At 42.9% G+C, this 22,410-nt stretch overlaps 2 protein-coding genes across 3 annotated transcripts in view; one reads left to right on the top strand and one right to left on the bottom strand.

The window, feature by feature from the left end:
* Positions 1–575: 575 nt before the first annotated feature.
* Positions 576–2,568, bottom strand: LOC106581727 (ropporin-1). Its single transcript, XM_014163975.3, has 6 exons — positions 2,463–2,568; positions 1,662–1,838; positions 1,440–1,542; positions 1,147–1,308; positions 747–928; positions 576–651 (listed from the first exon to the last, which is right to left on the bottom strand). The coding sequence occupies exons 2-6, from the start codon at positions 1,805–1,807 to the stop codon at positions 576–578; spliced, it is 669 nt and encodes a 222-aa protein (XP_014019450.1). The 5' UTR covers positions 1,808–1,838; positions 2,463–2,568.
* A 955-nt stretch (positions 2,569–3,523) lies between these two features.
* LOC106581831 (kalirin) overlaps positions 3,524–22,410 on the top strand; it is a 292,220-nt gene continuing 273,333 nt past the window's right edge. The window contains exon 1 of one of the 2 annotated variants that reach the window (XM_014164228.3): positions 3,524–4,017. In XM_014164228.3, the coding sequence (XP_014019703.1) occupies positions 3,951–4,017 (67 nt within the window). In that variant the 5' untranslated portion in view covers positions 3,524–3,950. The remainder of the gene's footprint in view (positions 4,018–22,410) is intronic. The other variant, XM_014164230.3, reaches the window with a different exon arrangement.

Below are 22,410 nucleotides of genomic sequence, written 5' to 3'. Positions count from 1 at the left end.
ATAATAGATTTTTTCTTTTTGCATGAATGATTTTAGAGGATGTCTTCATTGATTACACCTTTGATTACACATTGGATAGATATTATGTAGTATATTCCTTTCAGCATGTCTAAGGGTTCTGAAACACGTATCTTGCATTATTTGCTATTGGATTAACTGGCAGTTAAAACGACGAAATGGACAATATATCATTATGTTGTGGTTTGATCATTAAACCAATGTTATCATTAGATTTCAAAATACATTGATATTTTGAATCAATGGTTGTGTGGTGAGAGATGTTTACAATCTAAGTGAATGCACAATGACAGGTTTTGACTGAAAGACTGGTGAGACCAGTCTGGAGTGAGACCAGTTTGGAGTGAGACAGGTTTGGTGTTTTGTACTAAGAGTTGTGAAAATGTACCACATACTTGTGAAAATAGTACCAAAGTGATAAAAAAAAAAACTGTAAGATCAAATGTTTTAGCAGTCAATGTAAAGCAAAAAAATATATACTACTTCGGGTCTAAGTTAAATATAATCACATTTATTTCCACTACAATGGGACCTGATTGACAGCCTGTAAAGATGAATCAGTTAGTTGGATCCAGACGCAATTTGCGATTGTTGATGAAGTCTGATACTTTTACCACACCATTGTTCGAGATCCTGTGAGAAACAAAACAGGATACATAGAAAATAAAATTATAATTTATAATCTTCAAACCCTATCTATCGAGGTGTCATAAATGCTTTGTACTCACGCTCTCTTTTGCAGATATCTGAGAACTCTGTCAATCTGCGACTGTGAGATGTTCTCATTCCCAACTGCCAGGTAGGTGTAGAGAAACCGGAAGGTTTCAAAGGACACACATGCATCTGGAGGCTTACAGTTGGAATCGCAGTTCATTATGTAGCAGGCCTGAGTCAAGGCATCTTTGACACTCTGTCAGGAGATGGACTAAGAGGTTGACTTTCTTTTGAATATAGTGTACTTTTTTATTTAACCTTTATTTAACTAGGAAGTCCCATTGAGCTCAGAAGTCCTCTTTCTCAAGCGAGACATACTTCATTGGTAATGTGAGACATGTACATACTACAATGAAATGACATAAAAAATAAATGACATGTTGAATGCATTTATATTTAGTAAATATTATTTACCTTTCCAAGATAACTGCAACATGAAGCAAGGAATTTATTCCATTCAATTTCTTCACCAAACTTTCCCATTGAAAGGATGTGGTTAAAGGTATTCTCTGGCATATTCAAACTTTTCCATATGAGCCCAATCTCCAACTTTCTAACAGTCCCCCTTTCAGATAACTGGGAGATAGATTTTAAAAGGATTCCAGGTTAGTTGGCCTAACCTGTGTTGCTTGATTCTTCATCATGACAATGTGTTAACTGCAAGTGTACTCAAATCATACATCAAGAAAAGACCTCAGATATTATACCTGGGAATGTAGAATTCCCAATATCTCATTTGTCAGTTCCAGTTTGGCTTCAGGATTTGGTTTCACTGAAAAAGGCTGTCCTTTCACCATAGCTGTGAAGTACCTACACAAACAAAATAGTATGGGCTTTGAAACCTCCTCACTGTGTGTTTACAATAAAATATGGTGCATACAGTGAAATGCAAAGAAGCATCTGCTCCTTCAAGTGTTTTTTGAACTCACGCAGTGGAATACTCAATAATATCCTCTGGCTGAGCTCTGATGGCATCTTTGGTGAACTGCAGCAAAAAGTCTGGCAACTCTTGTGGAATATGAACACTCATTCCAGTGTGACTGCATTCACTTCCACTTGAATTAGGCCTAGACATGTCTGGGAACACAGAGGGTCCTAAAGGTGTTCTGAGAGAGAGAGAGAGAGAGAGAGAGAGAGAGAGAGAGAGAGAGAGAGAGAGGAGAGAGAGAGAGAGAGAGAGAGAGAGAGAGAGAGAGAGAGGAGAGGCAGAGAGAGAGGCAGAGAGAGAGGCATTTTATCAACATTATTTCATCTACTAGCTATATAGCTAACTTTTTCTGTTTTTCTTGTCATTATGCTTATACTTTATGTTCACACCCCTATATCATTTCATTATGCTGTTATTTAATTTAATTATGTTACATGTTTTTGATTGTTATTTGTTGCACCCTAAAAGTGATTTATAGAGCCCCCATGTCACCATTCAAATCCTGATGCCCGGATGAATTGGTTTGTCATGCTGTTTTTACATATTTCTATCGAAATGCCAAGTAAATACAAATAAAAAAATGATCAAGAAGTTCATCCCTCTGTTTTTCAAGTTTGCCTTGATATAAAATGTAACGTTAAGCCCCATCTTTTTTTTCTTCAAAATGTTTTGATTAGGACTAACCATTAGCTTCAGTGGTAACAATCCAATGTGTTTTTCTGCCAGTGAGCACAGGTGTTTTTTTTTAACATAGGTATGAATTCCAACATAAATAATAAATAATATATATTTTTAAACTTACTTAAACTCTTTTAGCTCTATCCCAAGAAAGAAAACACATCTAGTATAGCCTACTCCTCTCCGTTTCTGTTGAATTGGTTTATTTTTAAATGAATACCTGCCAGGTAGGTAGCCAAGTAACGCCGCTAGCGTGACGTTCTTGTGACGTAATTGCGCTGTCTCACGTTGTTGGTGGTCTACAGAAAACATTCGGCTACCACTAGATGGTAATGTTAAGCTTTCTATCTAGCAGACAGACAACAGCGTGATCACAGTGCCACATTGAATGCGATTCCTTTATGATTTTAATAAGCCTAATGAAATATCAACAGCGAATCTTCTTTCATGTTTGGGGAAAGCTACACAAATACTTAATTCAAATCCACCCGAAACTGCTGACAAGAAACAGGCTACTAAATGTCATAGAATGACTTTTGGGATAGTTCCCATGTGCTTCCATATCGAATTTTCCTCCCAATTAAGCTTATTATGACATATCTCTCGATAGAGGGCATCAAGCGGGACCAAAAATAGTGCATTTGAATAACGGGACGTGGTCTTGTTAACTAATGATATGAAGGGAGCGAGAGGGGTAGTTGGCCAATAGATTAACAAATCGTTTTTTCTAGTCATGATCCTTAGCAGCGTGATTTTTAATTTTGTGATTGCCCCCCCCCCCCCCCCCCTCCAAAAAAACATAGGTTTGTAGAAAGTAGTTATTTTTAATTACATGGCTTCTTGTATAAACTTTCTCTAGAGCGAGCACTTTACTCACCAGCAATTACGTGAAAAGGGAAAGGAGTTTGTTGAGGGGGCGTGTGTTTAGGGGCGGTGGGGGGTGCGGAGGGGTCCGATTCTGAGCTATTGTTAGGAACACACCCCTGATGATACTGCTTGTATCTGCGCGATTAGTGGATTTTACAATCAATAAGAATACAATTAATTTGTTGGAATATACGGATATTAGCCTGCTATTTTTCTCCTGAAAACGTACAGATGTAAAATCATGTTGATGCTTTTTTTTTTTAATATGTATATATATATATATATATAGCCAGACCAGTTCCATTATGCAGATTTCGTGACATCACTAGAATGAACTGCCAAGAAACCGTTCTAATGCAACCACATGCTGATGCCTTGTCTTTGTAGGCTACAGCTGCTCCGGCTATATGATACTCAAGACGTATGGCGTTTAGAATAAATCCGTTGATTTGCCAGTAGAACAACCCATTTGCAATCTTACGGTATCTTCATTGTGTCACACGCGCCTTGGGTTCCTTTTGTGGCGCCGGGGCTGCGAGAGGAGGAGGTAGAGTTTTAAACAATAGAGCGCAAAATACAGCCCTGCTCCTTGGAGCTTGTAACAAGGACGGGAACCTACGACTGGAAAGCGAACAGCTGTGACAAAGAACTCAAGAACATGAAGAAGCTTGTGCACTGATTTGGTTATAGTAATCACTGGATATATTTCGCGCTTCATTGTCTCTGACATCCTCAAGGAGAAAACATGAATTCTGCTGAAGGAGCCGAGGAGGGTCCAAATGATTCCGATACGGATGCGTTTTTCAAAACAGGTAGGATGAAAGTACAGTATTTGAAACCATTTCCCTCTGTGAAGTGAAACGCTTTGATACATCCAGTGTTGTTTGGGGTAGGCTATTGTGTTGAACCTATGGCAAATCCATCTCATTCATAGCCACACTTGGTTTCTGTGAGTTCCTCGGCTTAGTTACCCATCCAAAGAGTGTGGTATTCACAGTCATTGGTATTCATTTACACTCTGTAAGCATTGAATTGAGGAAATCTGTAACATTATGTCATATTTGGTATATTAATGTTCAATTAGGCTGTATTGGGGGTGGAAAGTGTATAAAGGACACTTGCTTTTGTTGGATATTTACCCTAATACACTCTTATTGCAGGACCGTGAACTAATGACTTACACACACACACACACACACACACACACACACACACACACACACACACACACACACACACCACACACACACACACACACACACACACACACACACACACACACACACACACACACAGTATGTGTTAGTAAACACAGGGGAAGTTAAGATGATATTATGCCATTCATAAAGTAGAGTATACACACCCTGGACTGCTTAACGTTAAATGAGTGCCTGTATCCGTTAGTGGGGGACTCCCATCACAGTGGAAAGGCAGTTTCCCAGGGACAACCCTAGCAGTCTGACACTGGTCATGTTTAGTGCCTCTACACAACGTGTATCCCTGAGCAGTCTGCTGCTGTGTGTGTGTTGCACACATTCTGCATGCTCTACTGGAGAGGGGAGGACACACCCTGCCTCTCCATCTCACTCTAGTCTAGTGCATGGGAATCACACCCAGCTCTGCCGCCACACACCCACTACGAAGTAGTTCTCATCTCACACAAAAATATGGATCTCCATTCACAGCTTAATCAGTGGGATAAGTGGTTATTAGGGCCGGGCAAAAGACTAGGTTTGCATCCCAAATGGCACCCTATTCCCTAAATAATGCACTAAGTTTGTCCAGGGCCTTTGCTTTGGTCAAATGTAGTGCACTATAGGGAATACACTGGTCAAAGGTAGTGGAATAGGGTGAAGTAGTGCACTGGAAAGGGAATAGGGTGCCCTATTCTTTTAGTTGTGGCTGTCTGACTGTGTTCCCTCCTTTTTTTGTAAGTCAGTTAGAATGAGAGTAGGAGCTCCCTTCCTCTTTCCTCAGAGGGAGGTCATACTGGAGAGTACTGTTACTGTTTTTATGCAAAACATCCTCATTGTAACTGGAGCATAATCTATCAGGCATCTTCCACTGTAGGTGGAGAGCAGATAAGAACCAGGAAGTGGGACAAAACACAAGCTGGGGGAAAAGTGGCTCCCCGGGCCCAGATACATTCTGCCTTTGGTGTCAAGGTCTGCAGAACCACACTACAGCAGCACTGGCTTTTTCTTCTTCTACACCAAGATGGAATTGAAATGGCTCCCAGATGGCGAGATCTGTAAAAGCCACTGGCGAGGAATATGACTTTGCTGTGGTGGTACAGTGGAGACCAAAAGAGGACATCTGCTCCTGTTTCTCCAACTACGATCTATCATTGATAGTTGTATTGATACAACATGGCAGGCCCTACCCTGGGGGCAGGCAGGCAGGGGGACAGACCATAAACCATGAAAGGCCCCTTGCCCGGTCCCACTCAACCACAGCACCAACCAGGAGTGGGTGTTTACCGTGCGAGAGAAAGACATTATGTGGCTGAATGAGTAGTAATCCATTCACAACGGCCGGCTGAAAGAACGCTGAAGTGGGTTTATGTCCCGAGCCTCACAGGAGACTCCAGGCCTGCTTATTCGGAGCTTAGAGGTAGATTAACCTTGAATGCGAACTTTAATTCACCCCTCTTTGTAAAGTGGATTCCTAGTGGAAGCAGTTTCTTGTGTACATGACATAGGTCTTTTCCTCTTAAGGCTCACAAAGTAATCAGAGGGCCGTGTAGAACTGTATTTCTCCCTCCGTCTGCCTTTTTGATTATATGTAATTGGTAGCCATGGCAATCACTTGGCTGGGTAATTTCGGCTGCTGCTCTTGGCTTTTACGTAGTTCCCTAGCAGAGCAAGGGCCATCATCAGTCCAGATAATAATTGCTGAAGATTGACAGAGGCAAACTCGTGGATTAGTTATCTGATTTGCTTTAGCATTTTCAGTCTGCAAGAAATAAGTCAAGCTGAGAAAAAATCTCCAGAGCAGCTGGGTTGAAAGGGGCTACTTTAACCGATTGGACCTTCCGACATTGTGAATATGAAGTAGGCTTATTAACCAAATGAATTGATAACACAATTAGACCTACATTGTGTATTAAAATAAGGTTATAAAACCCAAATTATATTTACACAGTTCCTTAGTGGCTATTGGGTGTTGTAGAGGGTTAGCTCTATTCATTATTAAAAGTCCTGGCCAGTGTGTTGGTGCTAAATAGGGGAATGGGGTGTAGTGTGTGTGTGTGTGTGTGTGTGTGTGTGTGTGTGTGTGTGTGTGTGTGTGTGTGTGTGTGTGTGTGTGTGTGTGTGTGTGTGTGTGTGTGTGTGTGGAGTCACACAGCTTGCTCAAATCTGCTAGGGCAGCTGGTTGACCCTGGTGCCCCCAGGACCTTTTTCATTTTCCACTTCACCGTGTGATATAGGACCTGCTCCCTCAGGGAGCCAGTGTCTGCGTCCCAAATGGCACCCTATTCCCTATACAGTGCACTACCTATATAGGGGAATTGGACTGCCATGTGTGATGCGCTCAATGACACAAAGGCTGCCCGGACTGGACGGTTAGGCTTTAGGTTCTGATGCTTGTTATCTGAGCTCACAGTCACAGTTTGGTGAGGGGCAATGCTTTTTCATTTAATTTAAAAGCTAAGGTTAACCATTATACAGCCCTGCACCTTAGACATGGAATCACTGGCCACCTTAATAATGGAACACTAGTCACTTTAATAATGTTTAAATAATGTTTACGTACTCATCTCATATGTATGTACTATATTCTATTCTACTGTATTTTACTCAATGCCACTCCGCCATTGCTCGATCTAATATTTATAGATTTCTTAATTCCATTATTTTACTTTTAGATTTGTGTGTATTGTTGTGAATTGTTAGATACTACTGCACTGTTGGAGCTAGGAACACAAGCATTTCGCTACACCCGCAATAACATCTGCTAAATATGTGGATGTGAACAATAGCATTTGATGTGATTTGGATAGCTCCACTTTGTTAGGTAATATCATGGCACTGGTGAGGCACTCCATGCATTCAGTCACCTGATTCATGCGTGGGGCATCACATGCACATAAAGCATAAAACATCACATAAAACATCTGTGTAATTGGCTCCCCAGTGTCAGGAATTTTTTAAACGTTAATTCACACGGCTCGCTTTGCTTTGTTAAGTTTTCACTTCATTTCCCCCTTAGTAATAGACCCATACAATTAAAATTAACAGATCATTATTACATGATCGTTACAATGATAATTTAATGACTTGGCTACCTCAGCGCAGTCCCTATTTTGCCAGGTCATGCATTGACAATTGAGACAGCATAGGCCTACCCACCCACTGCACATCTGCTCTGACCAAACATAAACAATGCAGGCCAGGGTGTTGTGATCTTGGCACATGAAAGAGAATCTGTGAAAGGGAATGAAACACTGCTAACTGAATGGAGTCATGGTGTCCCTGCAGTCTGAGAGGCAGACCGACAGACAGGCAGGTTCCACGCCACCGTGACAAGCCCTGGCCTGGGCACTGCATCGCCGGGAAACCCCCTCCTCCTGGTAGTGGTACCACACTGACTGACTGGCCTGGCCACAGTAGTTAATGGCAGCTGTGCTGCATGCTGCATGGGTAGACTAGGAGGGGGGGAGAACAATGGTCTCCGATGTCCCTACTGTCAGCCGGAACAATGGGTGTATACTGAACCCTCGCTCCCCGTTCCCTCTCCCCTCGGGCGGCCAGCCAGCCAGCCAGAAGCACCAGGCTCAGTCTATACTGCACCGCGCCACCAGGGTGGCAGATGGCTAATTGGCCGACGTAAACCACTGGGGTAATAGAGAGAGTGAGAGAAGATTTGTGAGGATTATTGAGTCATGATCTGACGTGGAGGAGGGAGAAACGGATAGGGAGAAAGAGGGATGTCCCCCACTCCTAAAAGCAGCAGGCTCCTCACCGCTCTTGTCGAACCATATGCCGCATGTGTGTTGTCGAGGGCGGTCTGGTTGGTTAGCCTGAGAGGGTAATGGAGGGAGACCTTATTAGCAGATCGCTGCTGCTGGAATATAAAGGCTTTTAGAGAAATTGACAAAGCAGTCGAAGCAGTTCCCTAAGGACAGCATCTGTGTTTATTCTGTCTGATAAAGAGTCTAAAGATAGAACAGTAGTTTACGTTTTCTTCTACCTGATTGTTTATCAGGAGTGGCTGGTTTTAGAGGCTTTCATTTTTGTTTTCCTGCATAATATTTCCTTGTCATATTTAATACATGTGCGACTGCACAATTTGAACCAGTCATTTCAGCAGTCATTTCAGTCTTGTCGTTTCAGTATGTCTAATAAAACCTGTGATGATGACAGTAAAGTGTTGCATGTCACGGTCACAGAGACTATTATCCATTTCTGCTGGGAATTTACATGATTGACTAATCCTTAACAAATCTCAACATAATTGGTGCTGTAATAACTCTACATTTGTGTTGAATGACTTAATGTACAGGCTAATCTAGATATGTATGGTTATTGGATTTTATAAAAGGTTTATTACACTATTAGAGTACACTGTTAAGGAATTGGTGTCTGTACTTTAGATGACATGGGTGCTTGGGACTCCACTCTGACCTGTGACGTAAAGGCACTCTACTCCATAGTGCACTAATTTTGACCAGGGCTCTTGTCAAAAGTAGTGTATTATATAGGGACTAGGGGTTAGAATGTTTAAACGAAATTGGGTCGTTAACATTTTAGAAAAAATCGCTAACTGAAAAACATTGTTTTTTAAATATATATTTTTTACAACATTTGTCACAGTGCAGTTAACACAAAACTACCATTAACAGGTCCCTATCATCACCATCACGAAGGGAAAATAAAAAGTAAAAGAATACCTAATGCAATAATGCTGTAACTTTAGTAGTAGGAGATATGCGTCTTTCAAATGATTTGCCACAGATAGGGTTGCAAAATTCCTGGAACTTTCAATAAATTCCCTTGTTTTCCAGAAATCCAGGTTGGAGGATTCTGGATTCTCTGCTTATTCTCTCCTGATTCTAGAAATCTCCAACCGGGATTTCGGGAAAACCAGGGAATTTATTGAAAGTTCCCCAAATTTTGCAACCCTAGCCACAGATATAAAGTGCTCCGCATTAACAGTTGTAACAATGGCAAACACTGAGGCAGGGAAGCGACAGCAGCGCAGTCCTGTAAGGCAATACTTTGAGAAGTTAAATGAAAAGGTGGTGAAATACAAACTTTGTGGTGGAATTGAAATTTAACAAGAATTTCTTAAATAAAATAAAAAACCATTGACATCAACACTGTGATTTTCGAAACTCCATCCCTTCTTTCTTGTGAAGAGCCTGTCTAATGTCTGTTGGGGGCCTGCACTGCTGCCAGCAATGGTTTGGATCTCAGTTTCTCCCTTTCAGATGGTTAAGCATTACACTTGTACTGCCACTACATGAATTCACAATGCAGATATGGTCTTGCATATCACAGCTAGGGAGCAATGCACTTCCATCTACAGAAGTCATAGCTACCGAAGTCATGGCTATCAGACAGAGCTCACCTTACTGCTGTCCCCCAACCCCAGACATTGGGGCGGTAGATAGCCTAGTGGTTAGAGCATTGGGCCAATAACCGAAGGGTTGCTGGATCGAATCCCCGAGCTGACAAGGTAAAAATCTGTCGTTCTGCCCCTGAACAAGGCAGTTTACCCACTGTTCCCTGGTAGGCTGTGATTGTAAATAAGAATAACAGATTTTTACCTTGTCAGCTCGGGGATTCGATCCAGCAACCTTTCGGTTATTGGCCCAATGTATAATTTAAATAAACCCTAATAAGGAATATGGTTCTATTTGCGATGTAGCCACGGCAACCAGCTGAGACTTAATATATTTTATATCCACTCTAGTGGATAGGCCTATTCCTTTATTTCCCCCCTCTTGTCCATGAACTCTCAAGCATTTTGTAAACTCTAGATGAGAAATATAGCGAGGCCTCTGATTGAAGATGGAAAGCATACCTGATAGTGTAAGCTTGAAAAGAGCTCAGGGGTTACAACCAAATAGTTGCCAGCTGTAGCCATCAGATTTTAGCATGATGTGATAGGCCTAAATAGTGCTATTTTTAAGAGGGGTAGGTAAGGGGACTGGTCATTTTGTAATCCTATACTGACAATTATGGAAAACCAATGTGTTGCGGTGATCTTTGTACGAACTTGAACCAAGTCGCAGAGAAACACAGCAAGCAGAGGTAAAGGTAAATTCACCTCTTTACTTCAAGTCTTGACAAAAACAAGGCAACAGCACAAGAGTGCACTAAACATAAGACCTAAGCACAGATACAAGCAACAGAGGAACCTAATTAGCAAGGCAACCAGGTGAACAGATAAAGTAATAAAAACCAGGTGAAACCAATAAGTAATAATTAGGGTAACCTGGAAACTAGAACACAAGGTAAGGGTGCCCTCCAGTGGTAACCCAAGGGAACAACAATCACATAAACGGAACTTGTGACAGGACCCCCCCCTCCCCCTCAAGGAACGGCTCCTGACGTTCCACTAGGGGTAGCAGAGAGGCGACGGAACTCCAGAATGAGTCCGGGATCCAGAATGTCCTGAGACGCAACCCAGGATCGCTCCTCAGGACCTTAACCCTCCCAGTCCACGAGATACTGAATCAATCCGGAAGGCCAGAATGATGAACTCATCCAGAGTGTCAGGTTTGTACCGGGAAGCCAGTTCATCCTTGAGAATCTCGCTGAGTCAGTTCAGAAAGGCTGAGTGAAGTGCCTCTGTATTCCTATCGCTCTCAGCGGTGAGCGTCCAAAAGTCAATGACGTAATCCACTACGCTCTGGCTGCCCTGCCAGAGTGCAATGAGTCTTTGAGCAGCGTTCCTGTGTCACGTCCTGACCAGTAAAGGGGTTATTTGTTATTGTAGTTTGGTCAGGACGTGGCAGGGAGTGTTTTGTTTTATGTGGTTCGGGGTTTGTTGGTATATGTGTTTATGTAGAAGGGTGTTTGTTTAGAGTAGTCCAGGGTTTTTGGTTATGTTCTATGTTGTGTATTTCTATGTTAGATCTAGGGTGTTTAGTTCTATGTTTAGTTAATTGGGATTGGCCTTCAATTGGAGGCAGCTGTTCCTCATTGCCTCTGATTGAAGGTCCTATGTATAGGGGTGTGTTTGTTATGGGAAGTGTGGGAGGTTGTTTTATTTTTTTGAATTTTTTTTGAATTTGTAATTTTTTTTTGCATAGCTGTGTGTTGCCTGCAAGACTGTTTGTCGTCCGTTCGTTTTCTTGTTTTGTCAGTGTTCTAATGAAGTTAAAATGAGCACTCAACCCGCTGCGCCTTGGTCCACTTCATACGACGGCCGTTACATCCTGCCACTGATGGGGTGATCAAAAACCCTCATCTCCTGTGTGAAGCTTTGCCAATTAAAACAAATGTCTGATTGCTGCTCCCATATGGCCGTGGCCCAGGCCAGAGCCCGTCCTGAGAGCAAGGAGATGACGTATGCCACTCTGGAAATCTTGGTGGGAAACGTTAATACCTGCAGCTCGAAGACCAGAGAGCATTGGAGCAGGAACCCACGACACCTCCCAGGATGCCCCTCATAGCACTCCGGTGCCGGGAGATGAGGCTCCCAAAGAGAGGAAGATGCTGAGCTCATAGGGCAGGGAGGATTAGGAACAGCCACTGGAGCAGCAGCTATTGCTCCGGTCTGTCCTGTCTGCAGAGCAGACACAAGAGTTCTTAACCTCTTACATCTAGACGTTCCGCTAGCGGAACACCTGCTCCAATATCCAATGATAGGCGTGGCGCGAATTACAAATTCCTCAAAAATACAAAAACTTCAATTTTTCAAACATATGACTATTTCACAGCATTTTAAAGATAAGACTCTCCTTTATCTAACCACACTGTCCGATTTCAAAAAGGCTTTACAACGAAAGCAAAACATTAGATTATGTCAGCAGAGTACCAAGCCAGAAATAATCAGACACCCATTTTTCAAGCTAGCATATAATGTCACAAAAACCCAGAAGACAGCTAAATGCAGCACTAACCTTTGATGATCTTCATCAGATGACAACCCTAGGACATTATGTTATACAATACATGCATGTTTTGTTCAATCAAGTTCATATTTATATCAAAAACCAGCTTTTTACATTAGCATGTGACGTTCAGAACTAGCATACCCCCCGCAACCTTCCGGCGAATTCACTAACAATTTACTAAATTACTCACGATAAACGTTCACAAAAAGCATAACAATTATTTTAAGAATTATAGATACAGAACTCCTCTATGCACTCGATATGTCCGATTTTAAAATAGCTTTTTGGTGAAAGCACATTTTGCAATATTCTAAGTACATAGCCCAGGCATCACGGGCTAGCTATTTAGACACCCGGCAAGTTTAGCACTCACCAATATCAGGTTTACTATTATAAAAGTTTGATTACCTTTTGTTGTCTTCGTCAGAATGCACTCTCAGGACTGCTACTTCAATAACAAATGTTGGTTTGGTCCAAAATAATCCATCGTTATATCCGAATAGCGGCGTTTTTTTCGTGCGTCCCAGACACTATCTGAAATGGTAAATCAGGGTTGCGCGCATGGCGCAATTCGTGACAAAAAAAATCTAAATATTCCATTACTGTACTTCGAAGCATGTCAACCGCTGTTTAAAATCCATTTTTATGCAATTTTTCTCGTAAAAAAGCGATAATATTCCGACCGGGAATCTCCTTTTAGCTAAACAGAGGAAAGTAAACAAAGCTTTCGGTCGACGCGGGCACGAGCCTGAGTCTCACAGTACTGTAACCAGCCACTACCCAAACGCGCTACTTTTTTTCAGCCAGAGCCTGCAAAGCCACGATTCAGCTTTTTACCGCCTTCTGAGACCCTATGGCAGCCGTAGGAAGTGTCACGGGACAGCTAAGATCCTCACTCTTCAATAAACAGAGACAAGAAGAACGACACCTTGTCAGACAGGCCACTTCCTGCCTGAAACCTTGTCAGGTTTTTGCCTGCCAAATGAGTTCTGTTATACTCACAGACACCATTCAAACAGTTTGAGAAACTTTAGGGTGTTTTCTATCCATATGTAATAAGTATATGCATATTCTAGTTACTGGGTAGGAGTGGTAACCAGATTAAATCGGGTACGTTTTTTATCCAGCCGTGAAAATACTGCCCCCTAGCCATAACAGGTTAAATCATCCGACAATGCCTGCAGCCGTGCCTCATGGTGGCCATTCACAGTTTCATGGTGGGCGAGAGCCGACCGTAAATGGCGGAGTTCGGCACGTTCCTCGGACGACTGAGAAATCTCTGCTGGTCCATTGTTGTCTTAGGTCTCCTGTTACGGTGATCTTTGTACGAACTCGAACCCAGTCGCAGAGAAACACAGTAAGCAGAGGTAAAGGTAAATTCAGCTCTTTATTTAACGTAATGAGAAAACCAAGGCAACAGCACGAGTGCACTAAACATAAGACCTAAGCACAGATACAAGCAACAGAGGAACCTAAATAGCAAGGCAACCAGGTGAACAGAGAAAGTAATCAAAACCAGGTGAAACCAATAAGTAATAATTAGGGTAACCTGGAAACTAGAACACAAGGTAAGGGTGCCCTCCAGCGGTAACACAAGGGAACAACAATCACATAAACGGAACCTGTGACAGAATGGCCGTGAAAAGAAGAAAAAAATCGACCGCCAATCGTTTAATACATCAATTTGAGAAATGTGTCTGTCTGGCTTGAGCTTGCGCTCTTCCTAGCGAATTTGCAACATCGTTCCAGTCTGCAGTTTGCTGTGCAAGTGAGTGTGACAGACACTGCTGCATTTGTGCAAGGTAGAGATGCTATGTTCAGGTATTTTATAAAAGTTTTCTAGATTCAGGATGCAAACTAGTCACCTTTTAGCGAAATTCTGCAAAATAGGTGACCTATGTGATTCGTGTAGATCCGATGACAAAAGTTTGGGAGAGGGGACTCACTACTGGCTGTAAGCGAACGAGGGATGCGCGTTTGGAGCAATACTGGCTGTATCCAAGGCTCAGCCAATTGTTCACATAACAACAGAATGCAGCACGCGACTGAAGAGAGAAGAGACAACCAATTTGCTGTGAGTTAGGTTCACATGAACCACTTTTTATTTTACGCACAGAGACTGATCATGTAGATCAGTGGTTCCCAAACTTTTTATAGTCCCGTACCCCTTCAAACATTCAACCTCCAGCTGCTTACCCCCTCTAGCAACAGGGTCAGCGTACTATCAAATGTTGTTTTTTTTGCCATCATTGTAAGCCTGCCACACACACACACACTATACAATACATTTATTAAACGTAAGAATGAGTGAGTTTTTGTCACAACCCGGCTCGTGGGAAGTAACAAAGAGCTCTTATTGGACCAGGGCACAGATAATCTATAATTTTGCTCTTTATTTAGCTATCTTACATATAAAACCTTATTTGTTCATCGACAATTGTGAATAACTCACCACAGGTTAATGAGAAGAGCGTGCTTGAAAGGATGCACGACTCTGCAATGTTGGGTTGTATTGGAGAGAGTCTCAGTCTTAAATCATTTTCCACTCACAGTCTGTGCCTGTATTTAGTTTTCATGCTAGTGAAGGCCGAGAATCCACTCTCACATAGGTACGTGGTTGCAAAGGGCATCAGTGTCTTAACAGTGCGATTTGCCAAAGCAGGATACTCTGAGCGCAGCCTAATCCAGAAATCTGTCAGTGGCTTCTGATTAAAATCAATTTTGATGAGGTTCTCTTGTTCAGATGTCGGTAAGTGGACTGGAGGCAGTGCATGAAAGGGATAACGAATCCAGTTGTTTGTGTCATCCGTTTCGGGAAAGTACCTGCGTAATTGCGCACCCAGCTCACGCAGGTGATTCACTATATCACATTTGACATTGTCCGTAAGCTTGAGTTCATTTGCACACAAAAAATCATACAATGATGGAAAGACCTGTGTGTTGTCCTTGTTAATGCAGACAGAGAAGAGCTCAAACGTCTTAATCATAGCCTCAGTTTTGTCCTGCACATTGAATATAGTTGCGGAGAGTCCCTGTAATCCTAGATTTACATCATTCAGGCGAGAAAAAAACATCACCCAGATTGGCCAGTCGGTGAGAAACTTGTCATCATGCAAGTGGTCAGACAAGTGAAAATTATGGTCAGTAAAGAAAACTTCAAGCTTCTCCCGTGTGGCTCAGTTGGTAGAGCATGGTGTTTGCAACGCCAGGGTTGTGGGTTCGATTCCCATGGGGGACCAGTACGGAGAAAAAATGTATGAAATGTATGCATTCACTACTGTAAGTCGCTCTGGATAAGAGCGTCTGCTAAATGACTAAAATGTCATGTAAAAATGTCTTTCAATTAAAAAAAAAAAGTGTCAATACTTTGCCCCTTGATTAATGTTGTAAAAGCATTACATGGTCGCTGCCCATATCATTGCAAAGTGCAGAAAATCCATAAGAGTTCAGGGGCCTTGCTTTAACGAAGTTAACCATTTTCACTGTAGTGTCCAAAATGTATTTCAAGCTGTCAGGCATTCCCTTGGCAGCAAGAGCCTCTCAGTGGATGCTGCAGTGTACCCAAGTGGCGTTGGGAGCAACAGCTTGCACACGCGTTACCACTCCACTATGTCTCCCTGTCATGGCTTTTGCGCCATCAGTACAGATACCAACACATCTTGACCACCAAAGTCCATGTGATGTCACAAAGCTGTCCAGTACTTTAAAAATATATTCTCCTGTTGTCCTGGTTTCCAGTGGTTTGCAGAAGAGGATGTCTTCCTTAATTGACCCCCATAAATGTAATGGACATATACCAGGAGCTGTGCCAGGCCCGCCACGTCTGTTGAGTCATCCAGCTGTAACGCATAGAGTTCCCTGGCTTGTATGTGAAGCAGTAATTGTTTCAAAACATCTCCTGCCATGTCACTGATGCGTCGTGAGACAGTGGTGTTTAATGGAGAAATTGTCTGTATAGTTTTTTTTGGCCTTTTCCCCCAGCATTGTCCCATCCATATCCGTGGCAGCAGGAAGAATTAAGTCCTCCACAATAGTATGGGGCTTGCCTGTCCTAGCCACTCGGTAGCTCACCATATAAGATGCTTCTAGCCCCTTCTTATTAATGGTACCTGTTGCTTTTATACCTGTCTTACTACTCGAAAGTCATCTTAATTCTCGCTCAAAAAACTCCCGTGGCTTATTTTTCAAATTGGCATGCTTTGTTTCTAAATGTCCGCGCAAGAGTGAAGATTTTATCGCGTTGTGAGATAGTACTTTTGCACATATAACACACTGTGGCTGAGGAAAGGCACTACTCCCAATATAAGTGAACCCCAAATAAATGTAGTTCTCATCATATCAGCACCTCTTCGATGGTTCAACATCCCTGTCTGTTGTTCGGGGCTTTCCCGGGTAAGGGGGCAGTAGCTCTTTGGCTGTGTCAATGCTAGCTGGGTTAACAACAAATGTAGAATTACTGATGCTAGCATGGGATGTGTACCCCTTTGGGAATGCCAGTTTGGGAATACCTGTGTAGATCATATTCTTTGTTGTTTAATCAGTTAAAACCTGCATTTCCCCCTAGCAGGGATGTTTTTGCATGTTTCAGTGCAACAAAAAAAGTGTCACCTTTTTGGGCCCTCACTAGTTTGCATCCCTGTAAATGTATCTCCCTAAAAGAGAACTGACATAAATGGCATACAAGTCCACCAAGGAGGAATAGCCTATCTAGCTAGCTAGATAAAGTAAACTTGCTTTCATTGTAGTCAAGTTGCTTAGCTAACTAACAAGCCAGAATAGATTGCGACCCTACGCTTGCTTACAGCTGCATTGGGGTCAGACAGGTTTCCTGTTTAGATTAAGACACTGCAGAGCCGGCGCCAGATATGTCTCGGAAAATGTACCTCAATCCAGGGATAAGAAATGTGTTGTAATCTGAATTGTCCCTTTATCCCAACTGTTACACCGAGAAGATTGAACTAGTGTAACAGTACATCTCATTTCTCATCCCTGGATTGCGGTACGTTTTCTGAGCCATACCTCGCGCCGGCTCCGTGTTCTCTTAATCTAAATAGGAAGCCTGTTTGACCTCAGTGCAGCTGTAAGCAAGCGTAGGGTCGGAATCTATTCTGGCTACTAACTGACTAGCTAACGGCTAACGCTATCTAGTTTAAAATGCTAAAAATGGTACAAATCAAGCTAGCTATTGGGCTAGCAAAGCTAAGTAGCTACTGTACAAAGCCAAGGAGGCACAGGCAAGAAGAAAAATGAGGCGACACTGAAACAGAGGATGTTTACCAGCCAGAGGGACAGAGGTCCCTTTGCCCAAGTGCATAAAGTTCCCTCAGCGCTCACAACAAGCAACCTCTGACAATTGTCCCTCTACTTCTATTTGAGGGGAAAATGATGAATCAGACACTTTATCAATAGCAATAGCTCCTGGAATCAGAAGCTTTTTTGACTCAATGGAGGAACATAGTCAGAGAAATGCTGATGAATGTCTTGTTCAAGCTGTGTATGCAACTGGTTCACCTCTGATGCTCACAGACAATGTCTATTGGAAGAGATTTCTGAATGTTCTTCGCCCAGCATACACCCCTCCAACCAGACATGCTTTATCTACTCATTTGCTGGGTGCAGAGTTCAACAGAGTTCAAGTGGAGGTCAAGCAAATCATAGAGAAAGCAGACTGTATTGCAATCATCTCTGATGGGTGTTCGAAAGTTTGTGGGCAAGGAATAATTAACTACATCATCTCCACCCCTCAACTAGTATTCTACAAGAGCACAGACACAAGGGACAACAGACACGCCGGTCTCTACAATACAGATGAGATGAAGGCAGTCATCAATGACCTTGGACCACAGAAGGTATTTTCACTGGTGACAGACAATGCTGTGAACATGAAAGCTGTGCTGCTCATGCATTGACTCTGCTCCTCAAGGACATCATGGCACTGAAAACAATGGAGAGAGCCAAACAATGAAGAGAGCCAAGCAAATGGTTAGGTATGTGAAGGGTCATCAAGTTGTAGCAGCAATCTACCTCACCAAGCAAAGTGAGAAGAATAAGAGCACCACATTGAAGCTGCCCAGCAACACCTGTTGGGGTGGTGATGTCATCATCTCATCAGCCACCTGGTGGAAGGGACTTTGTGGATCTGAGGCTCTTTCCCCTTTAGTTTCTAGACTATCATTTTACAGATGTACTTTTAAAATGTTTTTGGGAGGTGTGATGGATCATTGAGGATCATTCAATGTTCCCTTTCTTTGGTTGTTCAGTGAAGTCATCCCATGTGTCGTAATGATTAGACCAAGGCGCAGCGGGTTGCGTGCTCATCATTATATTTATTATAAATGTGAACACGGAAAAACGACAGTAAACAGTTTTGCAGGCTTGACTATAAGCAATGCAAAAACAACTACCCACAATCAGACAGGTGAAAACAAGCTCCCTAAATATGACTCTCAATCAGGAACAACGATGTACAGATGTTCCTGATTGAGAGCCACACCAGGCCAACAAAGAAATACACAAACTAGAAAAACCTAGAACACCAACACCAGAACATATACCAAAAACCCCGGAACACATAAATACAATACCCCTCTACATACACATAACCCCCAAACCATATCAAAGAAATACCCCCTGCCACGTCCTGACCAAACTACAATAACAAATAACCCCTACTACTGGTCAGGACGTGACACCATGTGAAGAGTCAACTCATTTAATTAAAGTTCAATTCGTAACTAAATCGTTTTTTAAAATTTCTATTGGAAGGATTTAATAATTTGCAATTATGTCTACTTATGATAAGGTAAAATGTTTACGTTTCTGTCTCCATATGATATGGTAAATATATCCAATGCAAAAAACATCTACCTTTAAATGGTATTAATATTAATTTGCATATATTTCCGTTAATTCCCATATATTCCCGTTAATTCCCACCGAAAGTTTCCAAAATGTGCAACCCTAAATGGCAGTGGTTAATTGGTGGGCTCAAGGAGTCGGTGGTAAACTAATTACATGGGGGTCAAGTACGGCGCTGCCACCTGAAAAAGTCAAATTAGCTACTCATAGCAGTAATGTGAGGATGATAGTTGGATGGCTGGGTCCCAAGTGGCTGCCTGCGTGATAAGGGCCTACAATGGCAGAGTTAAGCAGGGAGAGGTGCCGGCTAGTGTGTGTGTGTGTGTGTGTGTGTGTGTGTGTGTGTGTGTGTGTGTGTGTGTGTGTGTGTGTGTGTGTGTGTGTGTGTGTGTGTGTGTGTGTGTGTGTGTGTGTGTGGTGCTGCACGTGCGTGCGTATGTGTGTCAGAGAGAAAGATTACACTCTCAAACACCACTCCACATCAGGAGTCCACAGGGAAGGAAGGCATGTAAACCAGAGCATACTATTGGAGGATTTTCTATTGACTTTCTCTCGGTTCGGACTGGCGCTTACACATGCCCATAGGGAAACCACTCCTCCAACCCTCCGTCCTTCTATCCACCTCTCTCTGCCAAGAACAAGGGATTGAAAGGAGTGGTGAGGAGACTCAGCAGAGTCTCAATGTTCTGTTGTTTTGCCTTGTGATGAAGACATTGCTTTTGAGACCCCCTCTGACGGCAGTGTCTATATCTGTCGGCAGGAGTCTCCGGGGGTAATAGCCATGATAGAACGAGAAAATGAAAATGGATATGAAAGAGTAAGTCGTTCCAAGGGAAAGCTCGAACGGTCTCCTGTTTTATTGTTCTCCTCCTTCAGACCCCCCCCCCCCCCATCCTCATTCCCTGTCCTGTCCACAGATGTGATGTGAGTGTGTGTGTGTGTGTGTGTGTGTGTGTGTGTGTGTGTGTGTGTGTGTGTGTGTGTGTGTGTGTGTGTGTGTGTGTGTGTGTGTGTGTGTGTGTGGGCGTTCATGTGCAATTTGTGTGTGCGTGAGTGAGGGGGTATGTCTGTGTGCCTTAGCCCCTGACCTCCCTCCTCTCTGAGCACTCAGCCCTGACTCACTGTCAGCCACAAGGTCGCATGGGATGGAACTGGAGAGCACTCATGAATTTTTCATCATCTCTTGCTCTGCTCTCCTCCAGTCAACTTACTGTATTCCTCCTCTGCTTTATGCCGGGCTGCGTCCCAAATGGCACCCTAAATGGCACCCTATTTCCTGATATAGTGCGCTACTTCTAACCAGAGCCTTTATGGGCCCTGGTTAAAAGGGGTGTACTACTTGGTGAACAGGGTGCCAGTTGGGACAGATCACTGGGCCGGCTGGGCTGGACGACTACACGGCACCACTGTCTGTCTGCCTCTTATTAAGCCTCTGTATTAAAGATGCCCCTGCAGCATCAGCTCTGTCCACCGGTTCCTCTCTGATGAATCATCTCCCTGACGGAATTGGCGCTGAGGGCTGCTGCACATAAAAGTTGTCCTATAGTGTACTCCTACGTCTTATTAAAGACTCTGTGTCGAGATAGGCTAACTAAAAGGCCGTATGATGCCAGCAGTTAAGACCTGTTCATAATTAGCCTGTTAGAAAGCGCAGACTGTGGTGTTCAGCACACTTCCCACAAGATTGGTCTGGTGTCACCATGCACCCAAAAAGCCCTAGTTATCTCAAGTAAAGGGAAGAGAGAGCTAGAGAGACAGAATCACACTGTCAATGGAAAGATGGTTTGCTTAACGCTTTTCCAACACAATATTTTCACTGTAACTGGAGCAGGAACGATTGAGGAGAAAAGGATGTGAACAGGGTGTAAGAGACGCCCCATAGAGATACTACAGGAAGTGATGCCAGTAAAATGCCTTTAGAGCAACCACCTCTCCCTCTTACATCTTTGTAAGCTCTCTGATAACTGTAACAGGCTACACACCAATAGTATACACATCAAGTAGTACACACCACAGCTGTAGCAGCATAGTAACAGCATAGTACTTTAGTATCCATGCTGAAGTACTATGCTGTTACTGTAGTAAATACACCATTACTACACAGGTATACGGGCGAATGCAAAGTGTTACCTACAGTACAGTTCTTTTCACCTACAGAGTTACCCTGTATGTGTCTCTAACATGTGGGAACCCAGGAGAGTATGGCAGAGTATAGCTTAGGCCGAAAATGAGTAACCATGCCTGGGTTGTTCCACCTCAAAAAGCACAAGAAAGAGGATTGTGACACCCACCATCTCAGATTGTTCTGAAATCGTTTCTGTAGTTAGAAACAGATAAGGTTAGCATTCCTGCAGCGTTCCTTTGTTGAAATATGAATTTGATCTCTGAGAAAATAAGCTAATTGGTAGCACCAAAATTAGCCATTTTAATATAATATAATATTAAAAGAAATATACTACCTAACATCCGATTTGGATCAAACTTTTTTCTAACAATGAGTTAGAATCCAAAGAAATGGTCAAAAGACACCTATTGACCCCCCACATCCCACGCCAATCCCACTGTACTTCACAAACTTTAAAGTACTTGTTTAGGAGAGAGTGGTATGTGCACAGGCAGCAGGCAGGCAGGCTAGGCACTGAAGCACAAGATTATTTGATTGACAGTTCTGGTTGCCTAGTGATGGACGTTAGTCCCGCTTCGGAAGCGGCATTCCTTTACAGACAAGTAAAATGCCTGTTCATATGTCCGGAGAAGGTTTCGTGTTGGCATTTAAAAAGGCGTTGTGTAGCCTACCGTAACAGACAAACAAACACACCACAGCCGAGGTGCTATAAAGGGTCACATTCCATTATGTCTGAAAAGGTAATCGATACAGATACGGTAGCCTACTGTAATTTCATATTATGAGACAAAAACACTCCCTTCCACTCAGCAACATAAAGTACCCCATGCTCACAAGACTGGCCCGAAGATGCCTCTGTATCCCAGTGACATCGGTGCCATGAATAGCCTAGGATATTCTACACCCAACAGACCGAAGACTGAACACACACTGGCATCATTAGCAAAGAGAAAGAGCAGACAGGTCAATGTAGAGAGAGGGGCAGGCAGAACCATATGTCTTGGTAATCTGCATCTTGCGATGTCCGGTCTTGCATGCCTTGCAAATTCACCGAAGTAGCCTAAAGTTTCCCTCTTGCTCGCTGGTTTTATTTAAATGACACAACTTTCCCCAGCCTTTACAGCCTGTCGTCTATTTAGGTTATAACATGTA

Source organism: Salmo salar, chromosome 21 (assembly GCF_965601325.2).
Source record: "Salmo salar chromosome 21, fSalSal1, whole genome shotgun sequence".
Taxonomy (NCBI): Eukaryota; Metazoa; Chordata; class Actinopteri; order Salmoniformes; family Salmonidae; genus Salmo; species Salmo salar.
This window is presented reverse-complemented; position numbering and strand designations above follow the sequence as displayed.

What these genes read in the sequence shown, in the direction of transcription:
- LOC106581727 (XM_014163975.3), bottom strand. Translation starts at nt 1,807, where the DNA reads ATGTCTAGGCCTAATTCAAGTGGAAGTGAATGCAGTCACACTGGAATG. An exon ending in ATTATTGAGTATTCCACTGC is followed by an intron (nt 1,543 to 1,661) that starts GTGAGTTCAAAA and finishes TTGTTTGTGTAG; the next exon opens with GTACTTCACAGCTATGGTGA. An exon ending in AGATATCTGCAAAAGAGAGC is followed by an intron (nt 652 to 746) that starts GTGAGTACAAAG and finishes TGTTTCTCACAG; the next exon opens with GATCTCGAACAATGGTGTGG.